We start from the raw sequence: 15,441 nt of genomic DNA, 5'->3' as shown, positions 1-15,441 counted from the left end.
CGCCGAAAAGCAGGAAAGCAGGGAATACGAGATTGATTAATGAACGGCCGGCTTTTTCAAAAGAGGAAAAGCCGCCGGAGTTTAGTGAACAGCTGTGCAGCGCCGCGGCAGTGATCGGGGAACGGTAAGTATGAGAGAGGGGGGAGACTGACCGACAGACTGTGAGAGGGGGACAGACAAGACAGAGAGAGACAGACAGAGCAAGACCGACCGACGGGAGATAGAATGAAAAAAAAAATGACCGACATCGCTAGTAAAAAGCACAAAACGTGCGTTTTGGACATCGGAGTGCCACACAATGTTTTTACGTAAAATCTTTCATGTAATAATCTCAAAAAGTAACATACACCAGCTCTATCTCCCTATTGGGTATGTGCCCTTAACATTTCCGCCATGAAAATTCATTTTGGTGTCATTTTGGAAGGTTTTCTGGTGAGTCCGTAAAAATGGCGTAAAACTCGGACAAAATTGTTCACAGCTGTGACTTTTGAGTGATAAATGCTTCAAGGGGTCTTCCCCATGCTGTTGCCATGTTATTTGAGCACTCTTCTGAGACTTTTGTGACATTTTTAGGGTTTCTACATGCTGCCGGGGGTCATTTCATAAAAATACTCGGCTCTCCCATAGGATAACATTGGGCTCGGTGCTCGGGCCGAGTACACGAGTATCTTGGGATGCTCGGCCCGAGCCTCGAGCACCCGAGCTTTTTGGTACTCGTTCATCACTACTAAGGACTATTGTTAATATTCATTATCTGGATTTGAGGAACTATCCTAAGGATTTTTGTTAATATCTGTTGTCTGGATTTGATGAACCATCCTAAGGATTATTGTTGATATCCATTGTCTGGATTTGACGAACTATCCTAAGGATTATTGTTCATATCCATTGTCTGGGTTTGAGGAACTATCCTAAGGACTAATGTTGATATCCATTGTCTGGATTTAAGGAACTATCCTAAGGACCATTGTTGATATCAGTCGTTTGGATTTGAGGAACTATCCTAAAGACTATTGTCCATTGTCTGGATTTAAGGAACTATCCTAATAATATTGTTGATATCCTTTGTCTGGATTTGAGGAACTATACTAATGATATTGCTGATATCCTTTGTCTGGATTTGAGGAACTATCCTAATGATATTGTTGATATCCTTTGTCTGGATTAGAGGAACTATCCTAAGGACTATTGTTGATATCCATTGTCTGGATTTGATGAACTATCCTAAGGACTATTGTTGATATCCATTGTCTGGATTTGAGGAACTATCCTAAGGACTATTGTTGATATCCATTGTCTGGATTTGAGGAACTATCCTAAGGACTAATGTTGATATCCATTGTCTGGATTTGAGGGACCATTCTAAGGATTATTGTTGATATATAGTGTCTAGATTTGAGAAACTATCTTAAGGAGTATTGTTGATATACATTGTCTGGATTTGAGGAACTATCCTAAGGACCATTGTTGATATCAGTCGTTTGGATTTGAGGAACTATCCTAAAGACTATTGTCCATTGTCTGGATTTGAGGAACTATACTAATGATATTGCTGATATCCTTTATCTGGATTTGAGGAACTATCCTAATGATATTGTTGATATCCTTTGTCTGAATTAGAGGAACTATCCTAAGAATTAATGTTGATATCCATTGTCTGGATTTGATGAACTATCCTAAGGACTATTGTTGATATCCATTGTCTGGATTTGATGAACTATCCTAAGGACTATTGTTGATATCCATTGTCTGGATTTGATGAACTATCCTAAGGACTATTGTTGATATCCATTGTCTGGATTTGCGAAACTATCTTAAGGAGTATTGTTGATATACATTGTCTGGATTTGAGGAACTATCCTAAGGACCATTGTTGATGTCAGTTGTTTGGATTTGAGGAACTATCCTAAAGACTATTGTCCATTGTCTGGATTTGAGGAACTATCCTAATGATATTGTTGATATCCTTTGTCTGGATTTGAGGAACTATTCTAAGGACTATTGTTAATATCCAATGTCTGGATTTGAGGAACTATCCTAAGGGCTATTCTTGATATCCATTGTCTGGAAAAGCATAAGGACTATTGTAAGTAAAAATTGTTTCATCGTTAATCTACCTAGGTGATTAATACAACCCACGACCTCAGATCTTCACACTGACAATCGAGAGTTGTCTTTTTAAAGGGAACGGGTCAAGTGAATCATGCTGCTCAGCATGATTTGTGTCCCGGTATTTCATAGAAAATATACTTTGAAGGTCTGACCGGTTACCATAGTCAGAGACCAGACTAGAGTTTCCCTGTACGGGTGCGGGAGCTTGACAGCTCTTTAACTATGTACACACAAGGGAGAGACCTGTCAGTCAGCTGTAGCAGCACTGGGAAGAGCCGGCTGGGTCTCCACATTGGCTAACACTGTCCAATCAGATTTGATACTCCCACTGTGTAGGGACACACCCATTTGACAATGGAAAAAGTAACACCCGTCTGTCAGTTTATTTTCAAATATTCAAAAGTAACATCAGAGCAACGGCATAAGACAGAATTACAAGAGAAAGATACAACGGGATTGTTATATAATGAGGAATGCAATTATTTACTAAAACAGGTGATCTTTAAGAACAACAATGACAATGTTACGGCAGCTTTTATGCATCAGTGCGTTTGTTTTTCTTAACAGTATCGTTCTCCCACCACACATGGCTGAGCAGATTATACAATAATATATACAAATTAAATAACATATGACAGCTAGATATGCACACATTAGAAAAAAAAAATCTATTATACATTAGAAAAAAAATCTATTAAGCGTTTTACCTCCAAGTGTGGCAGAGACTACCAGATGTGTCCCGTATTTCTTAATGATGGTCTCTATAATCTGCTGAGAACTTGGCCTCCGCCCCAGAAGTCTCAAACTTCTCTGGAATTCAGGCATCAAGGGCAAAATACTTTTAAGAGGTTCCTTACGATCCACTGCCACGTTTCTCACCTTCCAGCGGGCAAACTCCCTTTAAACAAAATATGTTGATAAATATGAATAAAAAATACATAATTTTTACCAAAAGCATCATAAAATCTCAAATTATTAAAAATAGGAGTTTCCTAACTCTGTGAGATCATGGTACTGATTTTGTTAATTATTCTGGATATATTTTGCGCCTGAAGCCTGTATATATTGTACATGCAGAAGCGTCAGATTAAAGATTTCACTTTAAAAAACATTTTTTTACCTTTTAATTATTTTTATTTTATAGACTTCGGACTGGTTTTCCTTGAGATCTTCCTTTATTCTTAATGTATTTATATTGATTGATGGTTTGTAAAAAACTGAAACCCTGAGTTAACAAGTTTAATCCACATTATTGACATGGCTGATTGTAACGCCCATACTGGCATCCCCACGCTGTCTTGCCCCCTTCCCCTGGCAGGGATGTCGGTTCCTTCACCTGCCTGGACATCCTGCGATGGCTGCCCCAGCCCTGGTCCATGCCGCTGCCTCCCATAGCCTGTGAGCACATCGCAGGCTTCCTAGTTCTCCACGAAGGGTGCATGACCACATCCCTTTTCTTAAAGGGCCAGAGTACCCTGACCCGGGAGTGCCTCTTAGGTCAGCTGAGAGGTTGCAGGTACTTAAGGCACCTTTCCGCTAAGGGAGGTGCCTTGGCAACGAGTTAGTTATGTTACTGGTTCTCAGGTTCTCAGTTCTGCTGCTGTTTCTTCCTACTGCTGACTTGTACCTCTGTTACAGTATAATCCTTATCTGCTACTGCTGCTATGACTATCTATGTCGGCTGTCTGCCACAATGCAAGCTGAGGCAAGTATCCACGCCGGCCGTTGCTGTCGAATCTATCCATCCTGGATGGATCCACTACTCTTCCTGCTGCTTTTACCAAAGACTGTGCTGAGTCTGTGGCACCAGCTGCCGGGGTACCACAGATCCTCTGGGGCTGCCCTCTGCCGGCTGCTTACCAGCGCGTGTACCTTCTGGTAGGTAGACTTGGTGGCTGGTCCAGTTCGCTCCCCCAGGCAAGTGAACGGTACTTTCGGTCCAGTGGACCCACTAATATAGTGCTCACCCTATGAGTATAACACCAATTATACCTGGACACTCGTCTTCTGATCCAGAGGTACGACAGAGCAGATATTTCTCCTAAAAATGTATAAATTAGATCAAGCCTATGTGGAAACTTTGTATGGCCCAACTTACTGATTTTGAGCAGAAGTAGGAGATCAATGGGTAAACCACAGTGCTGTTCCATGTGTGGTAATACTTCAAGTAGCTTTTATTTACATGTTTCTAGTTGGTACTGAACACTTTCTCAAAAAGGAACCACATATGACATTCAATACAATAAGAGAGGGTTTAAATTAAAAAAAGGGGTGTCAATATTCCAAGAAATACCCAATTGGGAGTGGGTAAGGCGTGGTTTGTTTAAAAAAAAGCCATAATAACAAGCAGTAAAAGAAAAAATAGACTTGAAAACTTATGGCCAATCCTATTCTTTCATTTTATTTCATTTTATTAGGTATTTTGTTTACAATCCACACCTTACTCTCACCCAGTTTGGCGTTTCTTGGAATGCTGATGCCCTTTTTTGTATTGAAACCGCGCCTATGTAATTCCTTTTTTAGAAAAAGTTCGGTAAGAACTAGAAACGCATTAATGAGAGCTACCTGAATTATTAAAACATGGGGAACTACACCTTTTTCACAGCAGCATGGTCTACCAAAATGTTTAGCTCCTACTACTACTCAATCTATATGCAGATGAAGATTCTCTTATCTGTAGACATGAAAACAGCTGAATAATCTATGTGCATTTATTACAGTTGTGATATAGACAACTCAATCAGGTGAGAAATCCCAATTTTACTTTTAAAATACAATATTAAACTATGTGCACTTGTCTCCCTTTTTCTTTTCTACATCTTACTGATTTTACCTGATACAGTTACAGTAAAGCGGGCTTTACATGCTGCGATGTCGCGAGCGTTAGCACCCGCCCCCGTCGTTGGTGCGATATGCGGTGATCGCTACCGTAGCGAACATTATCGCTACGGCAGCCTCACACGCACATACCTGTCCTGCGACGTCTCTGTGCCCGCCGAACAATCCCTCCTTCAAGGGGGAGGTGCGTTCGGCGTCACAGCGACGTCACAAAACGGCCGTCCAATAGGAGAGGAGGGGCAGAGATGAGCGCCGATACATGCCGCCCACCTCCTTCCTTCCTCATTGCCGGTGGACGGAGGTAAGGAGATGATCGTCGATCCTGCAGTGTCACACACAGCGATGTGTGATGCTGCAGGAACGAGGAACAAACTCGCTATGTACGAGACGATTTTTGGTAAATGAACGATCTCTCATATACCAACGATTTTTGGCTCTTTTGCGATTGTTTAAGGTCGCTCATGCTTGTCACACGCTGCAATGTCGCTAACGGCGCCGGATGTGCGTCACAAACACCGTGACCCCGACGATATATTGTTAGCGATGTTGCAGCGTGTAAATGGCCCTTAAGTGTCTAACATTTCTGTCCGACCACTACAGTGATGCCGCAACCATGTTCCAGTCTTTGGACTGGTTGCCCATCCGCTACAGAGTCCAATATAAACTTATCACTCTAAAGCGGGCTTTACACGCTACGACATTGCTAACAAGATGTAGTTGGGGTCACGGAATTCGTGACGCACATCCGGCCTCGTTAGCGACGTTGTTGCGTGTGAAACGCACGAACGACCGTTAACGATCAAAATTACTCACCCAATCGTTGATCGTTGACCGGTCGTTCTAATCCCGATTATCGTTGTTGTTGCAGGACGCAGGTTGTTTGTCGTTCATGCGGCAGTACACATCGCTATGTGTGACACCGCAGGAACGAGGAACATAACCGTACCTGCGGCCGCCCACAATGAGGAAGGAAGGAGGTGGGCGGGATATTCCGCCCTCTCATCTCCGCCCTCCGCTTCTATTGGGCGGCCGCTTAGTGACGCCGCTGTGACGCCGCAGGAATTGCCCCTTTAGAAAGAAGGCAGTTCGCCGGCCACAGCGACGTCGCTAGGCAGGTAAGTAAGTATGTGTGACGGGTGTTAGCGATGTTGTGCGCCACGGGCAGCAATTTACCCGTGACGCACAACCGACAGGGGTGGGTGCGATCGGCAGCGACATCGCTAGCGATGTCGCTGTGTGTAAAGCCTGCTTTACACACACAGAAATCTCCACAGTTCTGCAATGCCCTACATCTCCTCCTTTTTCTCTGTCTACCACACTACTCATCCGATTTGTTCAAATAGTGACTTAAGACTAACATCCTCTATGATCTGAACCTCCCACACTCGCCTCCAGGACTTCTCCCATGCTGCACCAATTTTCTGGATCACACTACCCAGACAATCTGGTTAATTCCCAGTATTCACCATTTCAAGTGTGCCCGAAAAGTACATTTCTTCAGACTGTCCTATCACCTCATAAATCTAATTAACTATCCCCATTCACTTTTTATGCACTCTGTAGCTGTAATTGTACACATACTGGCTGGTGACTGGTTCATGCAGCATCATTGGAATGTCCTATTTATTATATCAATGGCTGGATTGTACATGACAAGCACTTTATTTTTTACCTTTTGTGTCACCACTATTTCCTCATAGATTGTAAGCTTGCAATTATGGCCCTTACTCCTCTTGCTATGTGTTGAACTTTGTATTACTCTGTAATTTCTTATCTTGTTTGTATAAGTAAACTAAAGTGCTGCAGAATATGTTGGCAATATAGAAATAAAAATGATGGTGACGATGATGATGATTTATTATTATTTATTATTATTATTATTATTTTCCATAAATGCTTACTAGATAGTAGATCAGAAAGTGGAACCTGCATTTATGGGAATGATAGAGGTCCTCTTTACCACCAGTTAGCGCTTAAGAAAGGGTAAGACTATGCGTGAATGAGTGTCACAAAGTGACTTAGGTGAACCTAGGTGAGCCTATACGGGCCCTAAAGCAGGGCCCCTGTGCTCACTCTAACCCTAGAGGTACTCTCGATGGTAGGGAGGTCCAAGTCACCAACCTAGGCTCTATCTCCTGTCCTCACCCCTGATGCTATGACCCACCACGCAGGGGTAATAAGCAAGAACAGAAGTCAACACCGCACAAACAAATATGGACAGACAGCAGTAACAACAACAAAACCTACTCGTACACACGATAACCAAACACAAAGGAGCCACAAAAAGTGCACGATGGGAAACAACATAAAAGGGAGGAATAAACAGACTACTGGGGAACTTCCAAACCAGAACAAACACCCCTGAGAATGCTGCAGACAACAGAACGATTGAGAGAGTGAATAAAAGCTCTACCTCCTGGCCAAGCTTCCTAATGATAGAAAATAACAGGCCCCCTTTGGTGGACGATAGGGACAATTTTTGCCAATTGAAAAAACATGGTGGATTCATCTGTTGTTCAGAACTGGTCACCAGTAAGTTCGGTTTGGCAGGTACAGTCAAATCTTAGAAAAAGTTTGGTTTGTGACCCTGACTTGATCCAAACCTCAATGGAAGTCAGTAATTGGGCAGTTTGTGTCTTCAACCACATGCAGCCAGCCATAAGCAGAACACTTCCGGGGGAGGGTAGGTTGGGTTTTCCATTCTTTTTATTTTTTTGCATGTACACCCTACACCTGATCATGCCAAGTGCAAGACGATCAAACACTGAACACGGCTCGCACAGGGCTGAGCATCACTCATACCCAAGCACAGCGCTGCTCGCTTTGAGTGGTTTGTACTCGTAACTCACTCGAACATTGAACTTGACAGTTGTTTTTAGTAGTCGGTTTCCGAACCGGAACTACGAACATCAAACCTCAGGTTCGCTCATCTCTAGTCACCAGTTCATACCTCTTATATCCTGGGATTCAAAAAAAGTACAAAATGGAGTCACAAAACCGATAACGGGCTTGAAGGATCTTAATCGCAAGGCAAGAGTAATTTAATTTAGTCTTCAGAAGAGAAGACTAAGGGACCGGGACATTATTTTATTGTGCAAGAATGTATATGGGCCTTATATAAACTTGATGATAAACTGTTTCAGATAAATCAAAAATGGAGAAAAAAATGTTCAAAACTCCAAAGATAAGAAGACTTCTTTACCATGAGAAATACAAATCTTTGGAATAGTCTACCATAGAAGCGGTCACAGAGAGAAGTCAATGGCTTTTTAAAAAAAAGGTTCACGTGATTTTTTTAGAGCAAAAATTCATCAATACTTATGTAAATGTACAGAAATCTTGTGCTGAATGATGATCATGAATCAAATTTTTTTTTTAGGGCAGATTTGTTCTTGCCTTATGGGTTTTTACCTTCACCGGACTAAAAATGAGTTACCTGTAGCTCTTCCTTTTCTCTATATCCTTTCAAATCAGTTAAACTTGATGGACATTTGTCTCATTTCAACAGTATAAAATATGTAACAGAGTAATAACACCATGCAGAGTTCTAAGAAAAGATGAAAATCGCCAAACCATAACATCAGCTTAACAAGGCTTAATTATACTGTATATGCCATACACAGATAGCATTAATTAGAATGGCCAAGGAGTGTATTGTTACGAGTGTGTCGCAGCCTGTCGTGATCTCGGGAGGATCTGAGATCAGAAGGTCACAGTGTATTGTGGATCACTGACCAGCTTTAGTGCCCGCTCGTCATTTACCTTGAGTTGGAGCATACAGCATTTAATTCCATTCTGTGCTGAAGGGATTAAGGTTCCTTTCTCTTCTGCTGTGATCAAGAAGGGTAGTTGTAACCTAAGCTGCAGCCATTCCCTTCTGTTATGAGTATCCACTCATCACTCCTCCCTATGTCAACTATAGCTCATGTTTATGCTATTCACTTTGATGGAGCCTGTCTCTGAAGAAGCTGAGGTGTAGTTTCAGTTGCAGGTCAGAAGTTCCTGCTGGAGAAGCTGTGGAGTGTTATTTGTTGTGTCTATTGCTACCTGTTTGCCTTATCTTCCTCGTATTGTCTTAGGGAATGTGCCCACGATCAGGACCTGCTGCGTACTGGATGCGGCGGGTACTGGCCTGTGGGACCACAAGTCTCCTTCGCTTGAGAACGCAGGAGACCACAGATGCTCATGTCCACAATCCAGGCTCAGGCAGTTGCAGTCTCTCTTTTCTATCCTCCCTTCAGAGAATTCTTGCGGCTCCACAGCAAACAATTGACACGCTGCAGTTCAGAAAGCCGCACCACAGGTCAGTTTTTGCTGCGGAAAAAACAAGCACAGTGGGCATGGGATTTCTAGAAATGCAATCCACTTTGCTTCTACTATACAATGCAGCATTTTGGACACAGCAAAAAAAACTGCATCCAAAAAGCTGCAAACACTGATCGTGAGCACGTACCCGTATTGCAGTGGTAAGTCTAGCGTCTCGTCGGCCCTCACTAGTCAGGGTGAGTTTGGGGCTAGTGAGGATCTAGGCATGTGACAGCGCCTACAGACATCTACAGACGTTAGTGAGTGCAGGGATCAGCCTCAGGTGAGTGTTCGGAGGTTACACCACTCCCCTCTCCTCTCAATAGTGCCAGGGCCTTCCATTGTATTGCTACCCTGGTGTTCCCTCTATGTTGCGCCACTCACCGGGAGACACTTTTTGGCTTACGGCGTTGTATAACATGTCAGATGCCTTTTTCTTCAAAACTACACTCCTCTGCGTGTTGAACCACAGAAAGCGTCTAAAACACATGATAAAAATGGTATCAGGCACGTCTGTTTTGCTATAGATAATTTCTCACTGGTCAAACTTGGTGGACCTATGTCTTTTTTCAACTATGTAACTGCGTAAGTTTTTTGGCGCACCTTGCACTCTATTGGCAAAGATCACTTACACCTGACAATACAACTGTGAGCAAAAAAAATAATTAATATTTATATATTCGAGTAAATAGCATACAGCTGCTTGCTTGCACAGTGGCATGCAAAAGTTTGGGCACCCCCAATCAAAATTACTGTTACAGTTAATCAACAGGAAGTGAAAGCAGCTGCAGTGCTCACTTCCTGTTGATTGTTCATTTGGTCCGAAGGCGGGAAACAGAAGATGGCGTTGATTGGACGTGGGGCTCACGTGACATACGAGCCACTGCATGGCTGGAAGGACACCCGTATGGGACGTGAGTATAGTGTTTATTATTTTACCTGGGGCAATAATGTTGAATCAGATGGGGTTGTCCTAGTAGTGGACATCCCGAAGACTGAATACTGTCACCAGAGGAACCCAAAAACTGAAAACTATTGCCAGAGGAATCCGAAGATCGAATACCATCACCAGAGGAAACCAAATACCATTGTCAGAAGAACCCGAAGACCAAATGCAGTCGCCAAAGGAACCTGAACACCGAACAATGTCATCAGAAGAACACGAAGACCGAAAACAATTTTCAGAGGAACCCAAAGACCAAATATGGTCTCCAAAGGAAACAGAAGACCAAACACCATCGTAATAAGAACCTGAACACTGAAAACCATCACCACAGAAAACTTAAGACCAAATACTGTTGCCAGAGAAACCCGAAGACCAAACACTGACGTTAGGGGAACCCGAACACTGAACATTAAATACCAGTACCAGAAGAGGATCAGACTATGCTGTCAAACACCAAAGATTGGACATCAAGAACCAGAGACTGAGAAACGAACAATTGTTCCAGAGCAGAATCCAAGTGAGCCGGGCCGTTACTTCCTGCCTTGACGTACGGAGAATAGTTAATTACTAAAGCTAACGGTTGATGTAGTGCATTGCAACATAGCTGCACCACTTAATGAACCTCTACCATAGATAGATTTATGAAAGTCAAAAGCTTTTCTTGTTTAACTGCATATTGTAAATGAAACACTGACACTCCCCTGACGAAAGGACTGGCGTTGGGTTATTGTGAAGAGAATCTGTTTATAATACCCTGCAGTAATTGCATGTACCTGATCAGTCGAGTGTAAATGTGAAATGTGCTAACGGTAATTTAATTTATTGGCTTTGAACTTCTGTATTGTCCTTTGCTTATCCATCTCTGCTCCATCTCCCTGTTAGCCCTCTAATAAAAATCTATTGTTGCCACAACTGAGTTGTCCTTGCTGTGTGTTGCATATCTGGCCCCAGTCTTACAGCACAAACAAAGTACATTTTAATAAATAGATCATGGAATAAAATTAAGTTACACAGATTGAATATACAGACATTACAGTGCCTGATTTCAGGAAAATGTTTTACCTCACAGAAAAAATAAGCTGCAATCCCATGTTGTCGTGCCTGTATACTCTTTTGCTTAGTCTCTTGGCCAGAGCTGCCTGTCAGACACAGCTATTAACAGACACAAAAAAACATATTTGCTAAAATGCTGATTTTTTTTGTACAGCACTTCCTCATGGATTCAGCAAAATGGCAGCCACTGGTCATACAGCGCGCCTCTCCATCCTCTTTGCTTCTCACTGTCATACGTCCAGTCCATGCTGCATTTTGTGATCACGAGTACTGAAATCCTGGGGGTTCTGCACATGTATGTGAGGTCATGATGCTATGACGTCAAACATGCTTGCACAGAACCCTCACAGGCCTCCTCATGGCAGGAAGTTTTCATGGACTTCAGCGCTCATGTCAGCAATCTGAAGATGCGGTGAGGACCGAATGTGTGACGGTGAGGAGCAGAAGGGTCTGGAGAGGTGAGCGGTGAGGTGTGTATACCGTATTTTCCGGATTATAAGGTGCGCTTTTTCCCCCGAAAACTGGGGGTAAAATGGGGGTGCATCTTATAATCCAGATATCGCTTACTGGAGCGGTGGTGGTGGAGCGGAGTGACAGGAGGCTGGGTTGGCGATACTGAGGGCTCGAAGGATGGGGTGTCACTGCAGTGGAGCGGCTCAGGAGGATCACAGGAAGGAGGCTCGACGATGCAGCAATCACCAGTGATCTGACAGCGGGGCTGCATGGTCTATTGAATCGCCTGTGGTTGACGCAATGGACTTCAAGAAAATGGCCGCGGAGGCGGTGTATGCGCAGACTGCTGTGGTGTAATTCAAGAAATTGGCTTCGGAGGCCTATCTATGCACGCGCCGCCTCTCTGGCCATTTTCTTGAAGTTAATCTTGTCAACCATGGTCAATTCAATGGATCCCAAAGTCTGCCACTGTGACACCCCCGAGTCCGCAGTATCTCCGAACCTCCTGAGCCGTGACACCCCCTCCTCTGAGTCCACAGCATTGCTAACCCTGCCTCCTGTGGCCCTCCTGTGCCGCTCCACCACCGCCGCTTCCCCTCATGAAATATTATAAGATGCACTAAGATTATAAGTTGAACCCTCATTTTAACATTATAAAGTATTTTTTCCTATTTTCCTCCTCTAAATTTGGGGGACGTCTTATAATCCGGTGCGTCGTATAAAACAAAAAACATGGTAAGTATTTATTTTGTAATTTTTTACATCTTACATTTATTATGCTCTGCGGTCTGGGGAGGGCCTAGAGCAGTCATGGTGAACCTTTTACAGGCCGAGTGCCCAAACTGTAGCCCTAAACCCATTTTTTTTTCAGAAGTGCCAACCAATCCTATTATGTAAATAATTGATTGTAACCTTACCTTTGCCGTCTTCTCTTCTCTTCAGCAGGGGGCATCACGCTCATGCATGCTTACCACACATTGAAGCTGAGCCCCTGCCCTTTCCAGACACAGCAGTTGGATTGATCTTTCTGGAAAAAATTGCAGCATATTAAACAGAGATTTTAGCCTGGAATGCAATCAGATGTCACCCTGTAATCCACATCTACATTTCAAAGTCTGAACATCCTGAAATCCCATAAAAACGTACGAGTTGCTCCCCTCCCCTTTCATTATGTAGTTATGTCCTTCCTGGGCTACTTCTTGGTAAACATGTCCCCCATCCTGATATATATTTCCTACATTCTGGTATATTTGTCCCCATAATGGCCCCATCCTGGTAAATATACCTCATCCTGGTAAATGTCCTCCATCCTGGTAAATGTACCCCATTCTGGCATGTTCCCCCATGCTGGCAAATGTACCCCATCCTGACACATTGCCCATCCTTGTAAATGTTCCCCCATCCCGGCATGTACCCCATTCCTGGTAAATGTCCTCCATCCTGGTAAATGTTCCCAATCCTGGTTAATTTACCTCCTTCCTGGTAAATGTTCCCCCATCCAGGTAAATGTCCCCCTTCCTAGCATGTACCCCTTCCTGGTAAATGTTCCCCTTCCTGGCAAATGTTCCCCTTCCTGGTAAATGTACCCTATCGTGGCATGTTTCCTCCATCCTGGCATGCATGTTTCCTCCATCCTGGCATGCATGTTTCCTCCATCCTGGCATGCATGTTTCCCCATCCTGGCATGCATGTTTCCTCCATCCTGGCATGCATGTTTCCTCCATCCTGGCATGCATGTTTCCTCCATCCTGGAATGCATGTTTCCTCCATCCTGGAATGCATGTTTCCTCCATCCTGGCATGCATGTTTCCTCCATCCTGGCATGCATGTTTCCTCCATCCTGGCATGCATGTTTCCCCATCCTGGCATGCATGTTTCCTCCATCCTGGCATGCATGTTTCCTCCATCCTGGCATGCATGTTTCCTCCATCCTGGAATGCATGTTTCCTCCATCCTGGAATGCATGTTTCCTCCATCCTGGCATGCATGTTTCCTCCATCCTGGCATGTATGTTTCCTCCATCCTGGCATGCATGTTTCCTCCATCCTGGCATGTATGTTTCCTCCATCCTGGCATGCAAGTTTCCTCCATCCTGGCATGTATGTTTCCTCCATCCTTGCATGTATGTTTCCTCCATCCTGGCATGTATGTTTCCCCATCCTGGCATGTATGTTTCCTCCATCCTGGCATGCATGTTTCCTCCATCCTGGAATGCATGTTTCCTCCATCCTGGCATGTATGTTTCCTCCATCCTTGCATGTATGTTTCCTCCATCCTTGCATGCATGTTTTCCCCATCCTGGCATGTATGTTTCCTCCATCCTGGCATGCATGTTTCCCCCCATCCTGGCATGCATGTTTCCTCCATCCTGGCATGTATGTTTCCCCATCCTGGCATGTATGTTTCCTCCATCCTGGCATGCATGTTTCCTCCATCCTGGCATGTATGTTTCCCCATCCTGGCATGTATGTTTCCTCCATCCTGGCATGTATGTTTCCCCATCCTGGCATGTATGTTTCCTCCATCCTGGCATGTATGTTTCCCCATCCTGGCATGTATGTTTCCTCCATCCTGGCATGCATGTTTTCCCCATCCTGGCATGCATGTTTCCTCCATCCTGGCATGCATGTTTCCCCCATCCTGGCATGCATGTTTCCTCCATCCTGGCATGCATGTGTAACGGGGGGCCAGGGGTGCCTCCGGGGTTGTAGTCGTGGCCCTTGCTATCAGGCTTACCCCTGGCTCCGCCGTCACTTTGGGGACAGGAGATGTCATGGTGGGGCAGAGTGTGGTGGTGCAACGGTCGTCCGACGTAACAAACACTCTTCAGACGTGTTCCAGTGAAATCAGAAAGCAGCTTTATTGTTCACAGCTTCTTCACACAACCGGCAGACATGCAGATATAGATGGCGGTACACTGCTTTAGCTGGGGGGGGAAACCTGCCCTTGACGTCCTCTCCAGTGGGGATGTGCCCGGCTACTCTGCTTCACCCGGCTCCCACTATGGCTACCCACAAACCGGACCCACACCGGTCTGCTTCGCTCTTGAGATTCTGCCCGCTCCTTTACTCTCTGGCTTCTCCTTTATCCAGCTCCCACACTCTGCCCCTGCTCTCCTTCTTCTCTCCCGTCCCACAACCAACTGCCTTCTCGATCTCAAACTTTTCCTCAACAACACTTCTTGTCCCTCCCCTTGCTTCTGCCGGCTCCTCCTCTCCACTGTGGTGACAGCCGTCCCACCCGGCCACTAGGGGGACCCACTAAAACAATACAATAATAATAAAAACATTTTTATTAATAACAACATTCCGGGCTCCTTTGTAAGGGGTCTGCCCACCCCCTACACATGTTTCCCCCCATCCTGGCATGCACGTTTCCTCCATCCTGGCATGCATGTTTCCCCATCCTGGCATGCATGTTTCCCCATCCTGGCATGCATGTTTCCTCCATCCTGGCATGCATGTTTCCTCCATCCTGCCATGTATGTTTCCTCCATCCTGGCATGCATGTTTTCCCCATCCTGGCATGCATGTTTCCTCCATCCTGGTATGTATGTTTCCTCAATCCTGGCATGCATGTTTCCTCCATTCTGGCATGCATGTTTCCTCCATCCTGGTATGTATGTTTCCCCATCCTGGCATGCATGTTTCCTCAATCCTGGCATGCATGTTTCCTCCATCCTGGCATGCATGTTTCCCCATCCTGGCATGCATGTTTCCTCCATCCTGGCATGC

The 15,441-nt window shown here is 44.5% G+C and overlaps 1 protein-coding gene across 2 annotated transcripts in view; it reads right to left on the bottom strand.

Annotated features, from left to right (window-relative positions):
* The window catches only part of BRINP1 (BMP/retinoic acid inducible neural specific 1), a 359,809-nt gene that overhangs the window by 176,960 nt on the left and 167,408 nt on the right, over window positions 1-15,441 (bottom strand). For both annotated transcript variants that reach the window (XM_075324082.1, XM_075324081.1), the window contains exon 3: window positions 2,820-3,010. In XM_075324082.1, coding sequence (XP_075180197.1) covers window positions 2,820-3,010 — 191 coding nt within the window. The remainder of the gene's footprint in view (window positions 1-2,819; window positions 3,011-15,441) is intronic.

The sequence above is a fragment of the Anomaloglossus baeobatrachus genome, chromosome 9 (assembly GCF_048569485.1).
Source record: "Anomaloglossus baeobatrachus isolate aAnoBae1 chromosome 9, aAnoBae1.hap1, whole genome shotgun sequence".
NCBI lineage: Eukaryota > Metazoa > Chordata > Amphibia > Anura > Aromobatidae > Anomaloglossus > Anomaloglossus baeobatrachus.
Note: the sequence above shows the minus strand (reverse complement) of the source record. Positions and strands in the feature narration are given on the sequence as shown.